This window comes from Prionailurus bengalensis, chromosome E3 (assembly GCF_016509475.1).
Source record: "Prionailurus bengalensis isolate Pbe53 chromosome E3, Fcat_Pben_1.1_paternal_pri, whole genome shotgun sequence".
NCBI lineage: Eukaryota > Metazoa > Chordata > Mammalia > Carnivora > Felidae > Prionailurus > Prionailurus bengalensis.
In genome coordinates, this window is record NC_057357.1 from 40,635,401 (window position 1) to 40,651,685 (window position 16,285).

Below are 16,285 nucleotides of genomic sequence, written 5' to 3' on the forward strand. Positions count from 1 at the left end.
CACTGAGCCCGAGCGTCAGCTTCTGGCCCAGGGGCAGGTGTGCCGGCCCACCCCGGAGGGGGCGAAGGTCGTGTGTGACATCAGAAGGCAAAGCTGGGGGAGTCGAATACCCAGCATCACTCTGCACGATGGGGGCCCAGGTTCTGGGGCTCCAGGAGTGGGAGGGGCAGCGTTCAGGAATGTGGTGGCAGGTCACCTGGGAAGGCAGAGACCAGGAAGGGAGGACCTAGGCCCTGGCCCTGCCAACTTCCTGGGGCCCGGACAGCAGATGGGGCCAGGTGCTCCAGCCCCTGTCCACCCCGTGGTCCTAAGCCAGCCTCCTTGGTCAGGGTCAGGGCCTCTGCAGGTGGGGTCACAGGGTCCGGAGGTCTCTGGACGAGCCTCACGGGCCACCTTGCAGAACCGCCCCCCCCCTTCTGTCTCAGCACCAGGGACAGCCCCTCCCTGCTAGAGCAGGCTCAGACTGGTTCGAGCCAGCCCAAGTCAGCGCTCAGCCTGGCCCTCCAACCTGGCAACTCGTCGTCATGGCAACCTCAAAATGGAGGCCGCCCGTCCACAGAGCCCAACGCATCCACAGAGCCCAACGCGAGCTGATGTGAACCAGGAGGGTTTGGGGTGGCCCAGTTAGGGAATGAGGTGGCGCTGCTCGGTAGACAGGTGTGAGCGCGTGGCACTGGCCTGGGCGGGACAGTCCAGGGAGGCCAGGGGGACTCTCGGGGACCCACAGCCTGTCTTCCGGTGGCCGGCTTGTCCCGGGAGCCCCAAGGTGGGGCTGACACGCGGTCAGGGTCTGGGCACCTGAGGACTTCGACGCCCTTTCCTGTGGAGGCCCGGCCCGGGGTCCCCAGGAGGGACACCCTCCTCCGGCGCCAAGGGTCAGCACGGGATGTGTTCCCTGCCTTCGCCGCCCTCGCCTGGTCCCAGCAGGGACGACAGAGGGGACCAGCCCCCCCCCCCGCCCCCCCCGCGCGAACCACCGAGGGTCTGACTCGAGGCCAGCGGTGGGGCGGCCCGCGTGGCACAGGGCAGGAAAGGACACAGCCTGCAGGCAGCACTTGTGGAAATGTTTTAATTAGAGGATTCTCAGATACAGTGGTTAACGTATTGCCCACAATTCCTTACTAAGTATCAGGCGCCTCATGCCGGGAACAGGCTCTTCCCTCATAGCAGAAACAGGACGGGCACAGTCCCTCCTTCCCCCGTTACAAGAGTTACATCTTCGTTAAGCCAAGGACTGTGGCACAAGAGGACATTTCATTAGTCGAAGTCATGACAATTTGCTAGAAACATCGATTACTTCAGAATGCTTTAACTAGAAAATATATTGAATTTCCATATATATTAACCATATACACGTGTGGCTATTACTAAGTGTAGTTGAGTCATTACAAAATAAGACATTCTGGGAGAGGCTTTGCACACACACGACCCGGCTGGGTCCCCCGGGGGGCCCTGCGCATTAGAAAATACATCGCCAACATCAAGCGTCGAGCTCAGCTACACGTCCAGCCGAGCAAGCGAGCAAGGCACTGGGACCGCGGGGCCACACAGGCGCTGTGGACGGGGGCCTCACGCGCCCCCCCCTCCCCCCAGCCCACTGCCATCCTGCTGCCTGGCGAGTGGAGGTGCCCTTCCTGACCGAGGGCCCTGGCGACCAGCTCCCGCCCCTTCGGAGACCACTCTGGCCCGGCCGGGTCCCTGCACCGGAGCCACACAGGTGAGCCGGCCGGGAAGGCGAGGTCAGCCGGCGCAGGGCAGGCTCCGGGCCTCCCGTCTACTCCGCACCGTGCTCCCTGGGACCAGGGGGCCAAGGCCCCACCTTGCTGGCACCAGGCCGCGGGGCACTGGGCCTGTCCCCCTCTGCGTCTGCGGCACCTCCCGGCTGGGCCCAAGTGAGCAGGCAGCCAGCTCCGGAAGCTGTGCGGCAGGCTCAGCTTCTGGGGTGCTTTCTGAGAACAGCCCTTCAGGAAAAAGGAAGCGCCCGTGCACAGTGGCCTCAGACCTGCCTCCGGGGCATCCTGACGCCCAGGACCCCCCCCCCCCCCCCCCCCCCAGGCAGGGCTCTGGCCAGTGCCTGCGCACGGTCCTCCCTGGGGCCCGGAGGACCTCGGACCGGCCGGTGCCAGCTCCGGGAGGCTCCGGACGCCAGTTCCGCCCTGACCAGACCCGCCCTCTGAGGAGCGCAAAGACCCGGGGTCGGGAGACAACCCCCGGGCACACACCTCCTCGTACACAGCGCTCCTCACAGGGCCCGGGCCGAACGCCGCGCGGGTCCAGGCGCAGCCGAGCACGGCCGCGAGCTGGGCGCCGCCGGCCTGCAGCCGCGTGGGGGGCCGGGCCCCGCGAGGCCGCCTCCTCACGCTCTTAATGACGATAATGCCACGAAAACCTTTATATAAACAGTTTATTTACTCTAAACAGCAACACAGACAAAACGCCATATAGACACAAAGGAAGTGATGCGGGAACGAGACGCCGGCTGACTTTGGATCTGAGGCTCGTAAGCAACACAACCCAGGGTGCGCGGAGACCGAGGCGGGAGGGAGGCCAGCTGAGGCCGGGCGTAGCTCTACACTGGGGGAAGCATGCCTGCATCCGCGAGCAAAGGAAACTAGGAAACTAGCTCCTCGGGGCTCATCGAAGTATAAAAGTTTATAATTTTACAGCAGTTGAAATACTGACATCAATATTAAAATAAAAGCAAGTTTTACATAACAATCAAAAATACAAAAGACTGAAGGAAGAGACCCTGTATGAAAAACCGGGCAATTCAGCGAGTCGAGGACTGTGTACCGGTGGCGGAAATGGAAAGTGGCGCCCGCCCAACCCTCCCCAGGCGACTAGTAATTGTACAGAGCAACGTTAGGTTTGCAAAAATGTTGTAAACAAGTTCTTGCCAGACCAATCCCTTCCTTCTTACGCTGCCACGCGGTCGCCGCTTATGAAGGTGCAAACTTCTTGGCCTGTGCTCGAACCCTCTTCTCATACTCCACTCTGTTTTGGCTGAGAAGGTCAAGAGAGAGACACGTCAGCAGGTGCAGCCCCCGCGGGGGCCCAGGGCCGGGCGGGCTCAGAGGGCGGCTCGCAGTCAGGAAGGCCTGGGGTGGGGTGGGGTGGGGTGGGGGTGGGGGTGGGGGGGCGCAGCGAGGTTTACGAATCTGACCGGCCACCGGCACCTCTCGGTTTGAAACCATAGCGACGGTTCTGGAGAGAGAACCCAGACTGCCGGGCACCACTCTGCTGGCCAGGCGGACAGGACTTGGTGCCGGTTTCCCCACGGGGCTCCAGGGGACCGCCATGACCTCCAGGGCTGGTCTGGGACCCCCCCCCCCCCCCACCCAAGGAGCCGAGGCACAGCACGCGTCCAGCGGGGACGCACCTGGGAGTGTGCAGTGCTCTCCGGAAGAGAGGGGTCCCTCCAAGCCGTGCTCTCCGCAAGTGTGCCTCTCAGGGCGCTGCTCTGGGTCACCTGTGGCCCAGGCCCCGGGGTGTGTGGGGGCTCCCAGGGTGGAGGGACAAAGGGCCACGAGAGCCGAGGAGTCGAGGCCACAGGACAAGCCTCTGTCGCTGGGCCACGCCACGTGAGCTCCCACCCCAGCCAATAGCCCAGCCTGGCCCCGGGGCTCCCCAGATGGAGGCAGCTGCCTAGGGAGCTCTGGAAGGAGCTAGAAGGCAGTCAAGTCAGCTCTGAAGTGCTCCAGCGCACGCCGCTGGCGGGAGAAATCGTAGAAAAGGAGGGTGGCGTGACGGGCGGCCAGGAGCCCGGGCCCCGCGGGGACGACCCTCAGCGGCCCCAGGCGAGCGGCCGCCCACCCTGCAGTGCCTGCTGCTGCCCCGGCAGCTACGGACACAGGCGCGGAAAGGCCAGCCTCTCCCAAGTGACACCATGGCGCCCGTGGCCACCACCGGCCACCGCAAACATCACCCCTGCAACGAGGCGCAGGCCAGGGCCGGCAGCAAGCTCTTTGAAGGCCACGGAGACCTTGGCTTTGCAGACCATTTGGTCTGTCGTGAGAACTCTGCGTGTACTGTCATGAGTGGCCTCACAGAGGCCTGGGCCAGCGGGCTGCTGCAGACAGAGGTCGTGGTGACCTCGCACAGCGCCCGGCCGGGGGCGGAGAGCAGGAGGACGCATCTCATGAGCCACTGGCACACAGCTGCCAAGGGACCACGTGACCTCCAGCTGAGCCACGGCGGGAACACACCCCTGGGGATGCGGGCCTCGCCCCGCCTGGGCCTAGGGACCTGAGCCATCAACTGCAAGCTCCTGCCCGCAGGCAGACATCGGACGTCTAGCCTGCTGCTCAGGGCGGCCAGAGAACGGTCCTGCCCTCGGCTTTCACCCTCTGCACCCACGGCTTCCAGAAATGTCCCCTGGAAGGAACACGTCCCTGCCTGACCTCTACCCCCTATGCTAGCCCTGCAGGTCCCAGAGCCCCGCTCCAGGCCTAAGCCCCACCTCCCAGACCAGCGGGAAGCTGGCTGGCGGGGCCAGGGGATGCCGGACCCCACAACCAGGAGGCTTCTGCCCTGCTAACAATCCAGCCAGGCTCACAGCACCAGGTTTCAACTTGTCGCCCACCTTAACACACACCTGGCCTTTCTCCCTCGGCACAGGTGGTGGACGCTGGCCCGCGGGACTCACCGGCCACCAGAGTGCCACACAGGGAAGGGCTACTCCCCGATGGCACACACGCAGGCCCAGGAGGGTGTGGGAAACAGGGCCACAGGAGAGCCGTGACGCGAGATCTGGGGCCCGGGGAGCTGCGCTACTGGAAACGCCTCCTTTGGCACCCGCACCTGGGGGCCCTTTCCTCTGCGCCGGACTGACATTCACCAAACGCGTGGTCTGCCCAGCCACAGCTTCTCAGGGACAAAGTGGCCAACGGAGGCCCGTATCACCTGACCTTCACCTCCTGCCACGCCCCACCCCGCCCAACAATACCGTGGCCACGCCAACCCTCGCTCACCCGTTCTTGCCCACCACGGGCCCTTTGCACCTGCAGCTCCTGCTGCCTACAGGGCCTGTCCCGGTTGCTTCCTGGCCTCAGACGCTTCCCTGGCGGCCTCACTCGGTCTCCCCGTTACAGCTGGTGTCTCACGGCCTTTCGTGAAGGCTGCCCGGAGGGGCAGGAACTGTTCTCCCACCCACAGCCAGCCTGTGGCTCCCCCTTCTTGCGGGCTGCCCGGACCAGACTTCCGGGGAAAAGCATGCAGGCCAGCGAGCGGCCACAGCAAGCACCGCCAGACCGCTACTAACCAGTAAATCGTGTAGGCCTCTGCTTGGGCTGGGTCCTGGATATTTGGTTCATTTAGAAGTTCCTGTATTCCTAACAAGATCTGTGTGAGAGACAAGAGAACACAGGGGTCAGCGGTTTGAAAGGCAAGCTTCTCTGGGACGTCGGCCTCGGCCTCAGATGAAGACCGCAGGCCTCTGGCCCCACAGGAAGGCTGAGGCCAGCACCCTGCACGCCGTACCTGCTTGATCGTGATGGCCGGCCTCCAGTCCTTGTCCTCCTCGAGGATGGACAGGCACACTGTGCCCGAAGGGTACACGTTCGGGTGAAACAGCGGTGGTTCAAATTTGCCTGGACCACAGGGAGGAAGGAAACGTGTTTCTGGCGGCAGCGGTCGTCTGGCAGGATGATGCGATCTCCCTGCACCAGGGCGACCACTGCCACCAGGCATTTGGCGAAGGACGGCGGCCGTGAGGTGGCAGTAGGTAGGGGGCGGGGGCAGGCGTGCACCTTTCTCGGACCGGGAGGCGAAGCCATGTGCTCGCCCGGACCCTGCCTCCCGACAGTGGGTGGACGGAGCCGAGTCCTGGGCATCCCCACCCCTCCCGTCCCTCCCCAAGTCAGCACAGCAGGTGAGGACGGTCCTGGGGGGACAGCTGAGGGCAGAAACTCGGCAGCCCTTCCAAACAAGTGACCATTTTCAAAGCACAAAATTCTGCTCCAAAAAGAGAGGCTCTTAGGATCCCACGTTCTCTCTTTTAAATTTTTTTTTTTTTTCAACGTTTATTTATTTTTTGGGACAGAGAGAGACAGAGCATGAACGGGGGGTGGGGCAGAGAGAGAGGGAGACACAGAATCGGAAACAGGCTCCAGGCTCTGAGCCATCAGCCCAGAGCCTGACGCGGGGCTCGAACTCACGGACCGCGAGATCGCGACCCGGCTGAAGTCGGACGCTTAACCGACTGCGCCACCCAGGCGCCCCGCACGTTCTCTCTTTTAAAAAACAAAAGTTCCTTCTTTCTAAAAAATGAACACCCGTAGGAAATCCTACAACAGAGAAGAGCAGGAAAACTGCCTCAAGCTCCCCGGGGACCGTTCACCACAACTGACAGGGTTGTTGTCACCAGAACTGACAGGGCGTTCCTCTCTGCTTATCTGGGCACCGTCCCCTCTTCTCTTCACTTAAAAACGTTAATTACGCCCCGAAAAGTACAATGGGTCTCACGCAGCTTGACGGAACTCCCGAACCACCACCACACCGGGCACCAGCACCCGGAGTCTCCCAGAGACTCCCCGCGGGCCACCAGGGTCCAGCCTGCGCCCTCCCAGCCCTGTGCTCGCGGGTCACGCGCACACGTGTCTACGTGACGCCGCCAGTCCATCCGGCCCCGAGGAGGTGCTGCCCACCGCCAGCTCCCACTGCTTCACGATCCCAGACCCCCGGCAGCCTCATGGAGGTCAGCCGTCCCTGGGGACTCCGGACGGCGAGCACCTTCACTCACTGTGACGCACCGGCCGCTTCTTGGAGAAACTCCCGGCCTCGTCTCCCGCCCGCTAATCCGGTCTGCCTCCTGACCTGTGGGCGTGCTGCACACCTTCTGGCTCGAGCCCCCGCAGGAAGGGCCCTCGGGAACCTGCTCCCGCCCCGAGCACGCCTTTCTGCTCTTTGAATTCAGCTTCTTCCTCAGCACAAGTGCCTGATTTTAATTTCATCTGGGCGGTCGATCTCTTTTCTCACCTAGGAAAGCACAGCGTGGCGGGCACGGCCTCGCCCAAGCCCCTGTCCCTGACTTCTGCTCACCGCTGGCTTCCTCCAGTCAGAGAAGCCCCTGCCGAGACCCCCTCCGCCGCAGGGCCGGCCGCCGACTTCCTGTGCGGCTCTGCTCTTCCGCATCACGTTGGGAGACGTACAGTCTCAGGTACTTGCAGGCCCTTCCCTCTGGCTGCTGTAGACTGTCCCCCAATGTTTACCCATTCTTCTTTTTTGGATTTTTTTTAACGTCTGAGAGAGTGAGGGCTGCCTGGGTGGCTCAGGTGGGTAAATGTCTGACTTCGGCTCAGGTCACGATCTCATGGTTCGTGGGTTCGAGCCCCGCGTCGGGCTCTGTGCCGACAGCTCAGGGCCTGGAGCCTGTTTTGAATTCCGCGTGTCCCCCTCTCTCTGCCCCTCCCCTGCTTGTGCTCCATCTCTCTCTGTCAAAAGTAAACGTTAAAGTTTGACAGAGTGAGCGAGCAGAGGGAGGAGCAGAGAGAGGAGAAGCAGACTCCATGCTGTCGATGCAATCCCAGCAGAAATCAAGAGTCAGAGCTTAACTGACTGGGTCCCCGGGGCGCCCCCGCCCATCTTTGGGTCGGGGACACTTGGCTGCCTCCAGCTTCTGGCCACTACAGATGGGGCTGCCGTGACCAAGCTGGTCCCCACCCGCGGTGAGCGTGCGTGCCCATCTGCTGAACACTCACTTGAGCAGAGCAGCCGGGTCCTGGAGAGACCCAACTTCAGCTTCCGCAGACTCGGGGGACAGCTCTCCAGGGGAAGCGGTGCAAATCCGCACCTGCGGTGGGGTCTGAGGGCCCCGCCGCTCCGCCCCTCCGCGGGAGATGACGTCGGCACCTCTTCCCACGCTGCGGGCCCAAGAGGGGACAGCCTCCCGTGTGGCCCGACAGCGCCTGCGGTTTCCTTACTGGCGTGCCGACGCCCTTTGCGCTTCAGGGTCAGTGCTGGCGGGTGTCGGGGGGGGGGGGGGGGGGGGGAGGGCGTGTGCTCCCATCTCTCTCCCTTACTGGCTTCTCCTGGTGAACACGTGGTGCTCAGTGTGACGTAGCCCCATTAGCGATGTTCTGCCTAAGGGGCCAAAGCACTGTCTGTGCCTCGCTGCTGAAATCTAACAATCTTCTTCTAGAAGCTGCACCATTCCTTCTTTCCACTGGATGTCGAGATTCGTCTGGAAGGCTACCTGGGTGGCGGGGGGGGGGGGGGGATTCCTGTCTCCTCCGCAGGGATACTCTGTGGGCCCGGTCCATTTGCCGGACTAGCCTTGTGCCCATGTCATAAACACGTGGCACGTGTGGCCTCTGCCTGGCAGACCTGCGTCCCAGTCACCGTGTCCCCGTAGCAGGTCTGTCCGGTTTACATCTTGCCCATCCTGCTGACGGGTGTGGGTGCCCTTGGACCGACGTGCCTCAGCCCCGGCCTCCCCGACCACCCCCGGCACTCTAAGGGCCGCGGCTACTCTCCGTGCTCCTGACTTCTAGAATCTGTGTGACGATTTCCACAAAAACTTCCACACTTGGATTTGACACCATTGTAAACAGTCAGGGTCAAACACTTCCGTTTGTTGCAATTATGTTGAAAATAGGTTTTTGCAGGTTAATCCCTTATTGCACAACCTTACCAAAAAGATCTAAAAAGAAAGGCGAGACCATCTGCAGCCCGTCTTCCCTTCCCGCTCTTCGGCTGGGATTTTTGTTTTTCCCTTGTCAAGTCCGCTTGGAATTCAGGTATCAAGCTGAACACAAGTGACGAAAGCAGCCGTGACCGGTCTCGTTTCTTAATCAGAGCTACTATTCAACGCAATACCTCCACGCGGCAGAAACAATTCAAACAGCAAAGAACCAGCCAAATGAAAAGTCTCCATCCCCGGGGTCGCCCTGCTAATTATCCACGCTTAAAACTCTTCTGCTAGACGCCGTTATGATGGAAAACGTTCTTCTACCTTTTCGAGTTACTAACCCAAGCGCAGATGTTTCCGTATGGCCGTTCCCGGTGGCCGCGTGCTGTGCGGGACACTTCTCCACACAACGAGGCACGCCTTCACTCATTTAATTAACCAACCACGGACCGGTTTTGGTGGCTTCCAGTTGCAAGCGGGGAGGAATTTGGTGCTCCTCCCGTCCTGAGTCTCGCGCAAGTGCACTTTGATGACATAACCGTAGCACGACGTTAGAGACAGCCTCGGCCTTTTCTTCCCACGGCCTTCTCCGGAGACTTACCCATCCAGGCGGCTCGCAGCCAACAAGTTGGATGTGGAGTGTTAACAAACGGGCGCGGTGACAACGGGTCAGGGAAGGAAACCCTCCGAGAGGTGGGGTTCCGGACCGTGGTCCTTGTGACGCCCATCCCTAGCGAGGGCAGACAGTGGTGGCACCTTATCCCCGACACGGACTCAGGGCCAGGAGCCTCCCGGTGGATCACAGCCGGCACCCGATGACGCCCGCCACGTGCACCTGGCTCCAGTCCACGGCCTCCAGGGGTCAAAGCCCCCGGGGCCGCCGCACGGCGAACGGGGGGAAGCAGACGGAGTCGCGAGGGCTTCGCTCTACTTACATTTTGGGGGTGAGGATGGGTAGTCGTCCTTGAAAAGCATCCGCAGTTTAAACAAGCCTCCTTCCCACGGGGTCTGCGGGGAAACGAACGTGCAGTCAGGCGTGCCGCCGGCCTCCGCCGCACGCCCCCAGCACCGCCCCACAAACCGACCGGCTGTCCCCACGACGGGACCGTGGGGGCTGCCACGGGCCCTGAGGGGGCCGGAAAGAGCCATCCCCGGAGAGGAGCGTGGCGGGAGCTAGGCTTCCAGGAAGACAGGCGGGGGCCGGCAGGCCACCCCCTGTGACCCAGGATCGGGGGTCAGGATCTCCACCTGAGCGGCCCCTGTCGCCAGCTCCACCAGCACAGCCCTCCCCAGCCTCCTCCGGGAGGGACAAGGCCACGGCGCACCTGCCTCAGCCTCAGACGATGGGCCGAGAATAGGCTTAGCAAAGGCAGAGGTGCGGGCCCGGCCTTCCACGGAGCCGTGGCAAACGGAGAAAGCAAACCACATCGTCCGAGGACAAAGCCGAGTCCTAATCCTGCCAGCTTAGCATCGGGCGAGGAGGCTGTCAGGAAGCACTAGGGTGAGCTCACGCAAACGCCACGCCACGGGTGGAGGGACGTGGCAGTGGCAGCGATAAGGCGATAAGGCGATAAGGCCGGGGCATAACCAGGTCACCTCAGGGGTCTCCTCTTGGAGAGCCGGATGCGGGGCTGCTGGAGACCTTGACTCCCAAATGCTTCCAACACGCTGGCCCTGACTGGACCCCCCGCTACCTGCCCCAGGCTCAAAGACCGCAAGGTCGCGCGTCACTAGATCCTGGCTACTTCAGCTGCAGCGGGTTTGAAGGACAAACGGGAAGTCCCTTCCTTCCGTCTGGGCCCTTCTCCAGCGTGTCCCAAGGCTCCTTTTCCCTGAACACGCAGCAGGGTCTGCCCCCGGGCTCGGTGGGGGTGCCACACCCAGCCCCTCCTGCAACACAGCTCCTTCTTTCTGAATAAAAGCTGACTGGTGGGGGAGGGGGGGAATCACCTGTCACCCCAACCCTGTCCCCTCCCCCCCGGAGAAGCAGGTCAGCAGAGTGGTGCCCCTTACCCCTTTCTTCCCGGGAATGGCGCACTCCCAGTTCATGAGGTTCATCGTGCCATCGGGGTTTTTTGTTGGGACAGCCACAAAGCCCTGAGAGAAAACAACCACACAGGCACATCAACGCCCCGGCATCTCATTCCTCCCGCTCGCACAACAGTCCTGAGACTCCCAAGGGCACCGTGCACAGAGTGTGTAAGAGAGCAGGCGTGATGGGGTTCCCGGGTTCCACCGGGGGAAACCGCCCCCCCCCCCCCGCCCCGCTACGCACAGAAATAAAGCTTTCCTTACAAACGGGTGGTCCTTTCTCCAGGCTTTCCTCTCCTGGGCCAGTCTGCTGAGGGCGATCCCCGACATGTTCAAAGTCCCTGCAAGAGACCGGGCACAGCACGCGGTTAGGACAGGCAGAGTGCAGGAGCCGTCCGCCCCTCGCCTCGCTCACCCAGCTTGACACAGACCGGGCTCCCAGCAAACCGCCCAGCCTGGAGTCTGCCCCGGGCATCACGTCCCCAAGGGGCGACCCCGGCCTCCTCCCGCAGGCGGTTCTCCAGGAAAGAGGGAGCCAGGATGCTCCGGAGACCCAGAACGCCTCCACGTGGGGCCCCTTCCCTGTGAACATCCCACCCCCAGGGGCCACGGCACAGGCCTAGGTATGTGCGGTGCAGGAAGGGTTCACCAGCATTCCCAGCAGACGCCCGCACACCTGTCCTGCCCTCTTGTTACACTGCAGAGGGCTGCAGCGACAGGGTTCCCACCGTCAGTCTCCACAGGAAAGGCAAGGACACGGTGGGGATGTCCAGAGCACTGCCTGAGGACCGGGGTGAGGGGCCAGGGCAGTGGCAGACCACTCCCCTCTGCCAATGCAGAGATTGCGGGGGGGGGGGGGGGGGCATCAGGCCCCCAGTGTAGAATGAGGGGCTCACAATTTAGATTCAGGTCTGGCCAAGAGAGTAACTCTTATTCTTGAAACCAACCGAGTAGAAAGGTGCCCCAGGTCAGACAGCAAGCCCACCGCGTTGTGCACAAGTCCCTAGACTGCAACTGGCCCACAGCACCCGACCCTCCTCCATCCCCTCTGCTTTCTCACCCCACCGCACCTCCCCATCCACTGGCACTCCACGAACATCAGAGAGATCAGGGCTCTTCTCCCATTTACTTCGGGAAAGTCAGCGGGGGTGGGGGGGTGGCCAGCAGGACCCAGGAACCCCTGGGGAGAAGACACCCGTGCAGGCCCAGAGGTAGGCAGTCTGCCCGCTGGGCCCGCCAGTCTGAGGAGCGCTGCAGGAGTGGGTTACTCAGAGACCCGCTTCTGGGTGTCAGGTCCCCCAGCATCCCCAGACCACAGACCCCCAAGGCCTGGTGCCTTCAGGGTCCCCACTAGTGGCCCAGAGCTCCCCCTACCCCCGCCATCCGCTTGGCTCACGCTCCCTGCGGGGAGAGCTGCCTCCCAGGGTCTCCAGGGTGCTGCTCACCCCGCACAGCCTAAGAGGCCGGAGCCCCAACTTCCCTCTACCCTCAGAGATCACTAACCTTGCTAGAGAATTTGGCCTTAAGTCTGTCTTCAAAGTCCACGGAAACATAAACAAGGCTTTAACGAGACAAAAAGGGAGTCCCCTAGCCTGTCCCGACCCTCAGCCCCTCAGCCTTCCAAGGAGAGCGTCTCCTCTCTGCTCTTGTGGGTGAAAGGACCACACCTCACGTTCCTGAGGACAACAGGGGCGCCCTCCACAGGGTTCAGAACCACCTTCCAGCCACGACAATGCATGACAACGCGTGAAACCAGCCCCGCCTGCCGGCTCAGGCTCACCCACCGCCCCCGGGGCTCAACACAGACTCAGGACGACCAGAAGTGAAGATCCAGAAGGTAACGTGCCTGTTAAGCATGGAGCCTCAACTCGAACCCGGCTCACGTCCCCCTCTGCCTTCCGGGGGACGGCCTCCTCTCGGCTGCTGCCACCACTCACCCGTCGGCTACGCCTGTGCAAACCCCCCCCCCCGGCTCAGGCTGACCCTCACCCGCCTCAGCAACCCAATCCAAATCACACCCTTCACCCCCGCCACCCCGCCGGAGAGCGGGAGCGGTTAGGCCAGCAGCTCAGCAGAGGCAGGCCCGGGTGGTGGTGTCACCTGGGTGCGTGTCAGAAACGAACGTCCCCAGGCCCCGTGGCCATGAGTCGGGAACTCTGGGTGAAGCCCAGCACTACAGGTTCAGGAGGCTCTTGGACAACTGTGTTCCCAGGAAAGGGGCAGGAGGGGCCTGGGCATCAGCACCGCAGCCTCCGGGGTCATCCATGGGCCCGGGTCTCAGGAAGCCGGCTGAGTTGTGACAGACACACCACCAGACCAATCAGATGGGGTCCAGTACTAAGAAAGTTTATTTCTGTTATTGTAAGAAAAAGCAAAAGTCAAAAAGGAAAGTCCTCCACTCAGGAAACTGTCAGGATGACGTGACCAACGGGCTGAACCCCGGCCACCACCTCAGGCTGTGGCACTGACCCCAGAACACCTTGTAAATGGGCTCCAACCTTCCCTGACTGCAAAATTAAGTCCAAAATAGACAGCACCATGCTGGGACCCCAACCAGAACTCCTCCCTGTCACCGCTCCGTCCCAGGGCTCCGGCCTGCCCTCTTCCTTCCCCGTCCCTGTGCAGACCTGACTGCCAGGAGCACGATGCTGTGGGGGTTTGGGACCTTGAAGGGCAACACCTGGGGGACCTCCTTCACTGGACAGCACACCTGTCTGGAATATTTGTTTGGGACAGAGGCAGAGGCCCAGGGAAAACGACAAGGCGGGGGCAATGATCCCGAAGACGAGGACCTGGGCTTGCATGAGGTGGACGGAGTACCCTCAGGGAGCCAGGGCACAGGGGAGCACAGCCCAGTCTGTCTTTAAGGTGCTCTCTGGCCAGAGGCTGGCAGGGACCCTGACACCTGAAAATCTTCACTTCCCCAAGTTTCTCAAACCCTTCACCTCAACTGGCTCTTCTGCACGGAACCTGACCCAGCACCAAGCTGCGTCAGTGGAAATGCCCTTCCCTGCAGAAGCCCAGAGGGCACGGGACACTCTGGACTCTCAATCAAGTGCCCGCGGCCCCATGCCCCCCACCGTCCTCGGAGTGATCACTGTGGCAGCACACACCCCCGCCCCCTGGGCAGACAGCACAAGTAGGCAGGACGCTTCTGCAGGATTAACCCACACAGAGCTTTGGTGACTGAAGGCATGCGAGGTCCCCAGTGAGTCTGAGCTCAGCCAGGCAACAAAACAGGTCTGTGAAACCACAGGCCAGCGCTCCCCACAGCGAGGAGCCACGGACACCGACAATCCGGGCGCTCCGGAGGGGCTGCAACGGGGCCGGGCCAGGGGGCGACCCTGAGTGCCGTCTGCTGGCTCACCGCGGGTCACAACCCTGCCACGGGCCACCTCTTCTGCCCTGAAGAGCAGCCAGAGTCACCTAGTCCTAGGGCCTGGCTGCACGTGCTTGTCCCGGTTTGTGGAAGGTAATGAGGGCTGGGCCCACCAAAGTCCCTGCAGCCCCCTCCTCGGGGGTGGCTGGTGCACCCGGACTGGGCAGCAAACTCGGTTTGTGCCATCGGGTCGCAGAGCCTCAGGTGCCCACCTGCACTGTCCCAAGCGGAGACCTGGTGCTTCCACTCCCACTGGCCTCCTGCCGCCAGGACAAAGCAGCCAGTTTGTTACATTTTCACCACGGCGCGGATCCATTCATTCAGAGTCCCAGATCCACCCGCCAAGGGAAGAGAGCCATTTCCGCAGCTTTAGGTGTCAGGAGAGCGCCTCAGAGCAGCAGGCAGGAGCCGGGGCAGCACAACCTGGCACTACTAGTCACAGCCTGAGGGACGAGAGGCCAGCCTGCCACCTGCCTCCAGGGCTCCCTCCAGGGCTCCCACTGTGGGCTGCACTGGAATGTGCTCTTCTCAGATCCCGATCTGCTACCGGAGGGCACAGAGCTGAGCACCTCCATCCCCAACTTTCCCAACAAAATGGGGGAAGGCGCTAGGAGCCCACAGGCTGGCCCAGGAAGAAGCAGATTACGGAGGGGAAGCTGTGGACCACCTTTTCCCACCCCCTGGGGGTGGGGTGGGGCAGGAAACTCCGCGCACCTGACACGGGTGCCTGCGGAGGCTGCGCTTCCCTGCTCTCTCCCAACACACCTCCCAGGACCCCAGGCTGTTCCCGAAGCAAGGTCCCTAATGCCAGGACTCCCCGGACAAAGGTCCAACAGCAAGAAGAACTCATCCCTAACCTCCCCCGCTACCAAAGACCAGAGCAGAGCGAGACAAATTCAGAATCCATCTTCCCTTTCGGTGAAGTTGACGCTCTACCCAAAAGCCACCTTTTAAGTGTTTCCTTAAGAGCGAGAGACACTTAGGACTACAGACTTCCAAAACAAACAAAAAGACAACTTCACAAACCGAGGAACTGAGTACATTTTCAAACTACACCAGCCGAACCAAGTGGTACCGACTTCGGGGCAGCTGCAGGCCACGATCAGGAGCCCGGCTAACCATCCCCTTCGCTTCCTCCTACTCACGTTAACTACCAGTTCCGACCTCCGTTCGATGGCTACAAAGCAACCGCGTACGAAAACTCTCCCTCGAGCGCAGCGCTAACGTCAGGGAGGGATCCCACCAACTGCAAGCGGAGCTCTTCAGAGGCACAAGAAAACTCAGACTGTTTTGGTTTCCCGACCCCCGCCAGACGAGCCGGCGATGTTGCAATCCCCCACTTTCAACTCCCTCTGTCGTGCACGCTCGCCCCAGCTGCCAGGCGCCACAGGTCTGTGTGCAGACCGTGACCCCGGAAACGAATTTCCCTGGGGCGGAGAAGAGCCCCGGCGGCGGGGCGGCCCAGGCTCGCGTCCCTGTCAACAGCGGCCGCTGCCAGCAGCACCTCGGGGACGCCGCCGAGCACGCGCCAGGGGGCCGTTCTCTCCGCTCCCGAACGGGGCGCGCGGCGGGAGGCCGAGGGGCCGGCCCGACGCGACCCCGGGCCCGGGGCCGAGGCCGCACGCCCGTAGCTCCGAGGAGGACCGGTTCCGGGGAGCGGGGCCTGCCCGGGGCGGGGGCGCGGGGCAGGGCCGGGGGTGAAGAGGCGCCCGCTCGGCCCGGGCCCGACGGCGGCGGAGGCCCAGAGCCCGGCCCCCGCCCGCGCCTCCCGCCGCCCGCCCGCGCCCCCGCGCTCACCTCGGGCGGCCGCGGCCCGGCGAGCGAGGCGGACGAGGAGGAGGAGGAAGCGGCGGCGGCGGCGGCGGCGGCGCTCCCTTTGTCTCGGGACTTCCCTCCCGAGCCCGCTCCGCGCGCAGCCCGAGCGCTCCGAGGACCCCGGCGGGCGGGGCGGGGCGGGGCCTGCGGAGCCTGCCCGCCGCGCGCCTGCCCCACGCGCCCCCGCCGCCGCCCCGCGCCCCGCGTCGCCCGCGCCGCCGCGCGCCGCCCGCCGCCCGCGCCCTGCTGTCGCGCGCTCGCGCCCCGGGCCCTGCCCGGGAGCGGGATCCGGGTGCGGCTTTCCAGTCAGGCGGCGCCTTGGACACCTGCGCCCTTAAAGGAGCCGCGTCCCCGAATGGAGGGAGCGTCTACAAACTCCCCCTCGCGATGCGTGTGTCCACTCGAGGACACGCCGGCGGGCAGCGGGGCCAGGG

General features: G+C 63.1%; 1 protein-coding gene across 1 annotated transcript; it reads right to left on the reverse strand.

The window, feature by feature from the left end:
* Positions 1-1,055: 1,055 nt before the first annotated feature.
* UBE2I (ubiquitin conjugating enzyme E2 I) lies at positions 1,056-15,979 on the reverse strand. Its single transcript, XM_043561066.1, has 7 exons — positions 15,834-15,979; positions 10,922-10,998; positions 10,640-10,723; positions 9,562-9,634; positions 5,479-5,588; positions 5,261-5,340; positions 1,056-3,003 (listed from the first exon to the last, which is right to left on the reverse strand). Exons 2-7 carry the CDS (start codon positions 10,985-10,987, stop codon positions 2,940-2,942), a joined length of 477 nt encoding a protein of 158 aa, XP_043417001.1. The 5' UTR covers positions 10,988-10,998; positions 15,834-15,979; the 3' UTR covers positions 1,056-2,939.
* Between the last annotated feature and the right edge of the window lie 306 nt (positions 15,980-16,285).

Coding starts and splice junctions, on each gene's coding strand:
- UBE2I (XM_043561066.1), bottom strand. CDS start 10,987: ATGTCGGGGATCGCCCTCAGCAGACTGGCCCAGGAGAGGAAAGCCTGG. Junction 10,724..10,921: donor GGAGAAAGGACCACCCGTTT/GTAAGGAAAGCT, acceptor GTTTTCTCTCAG/GGCTTTGTGGCTGTCCCAAC. Junction 3,004..5,260: donor GAGGCCTACACGATTTACTG/GTTAGTAGCGGT, acceptor TGACCTTCTCAG/CCAAAACAGAGTGGAGTATG.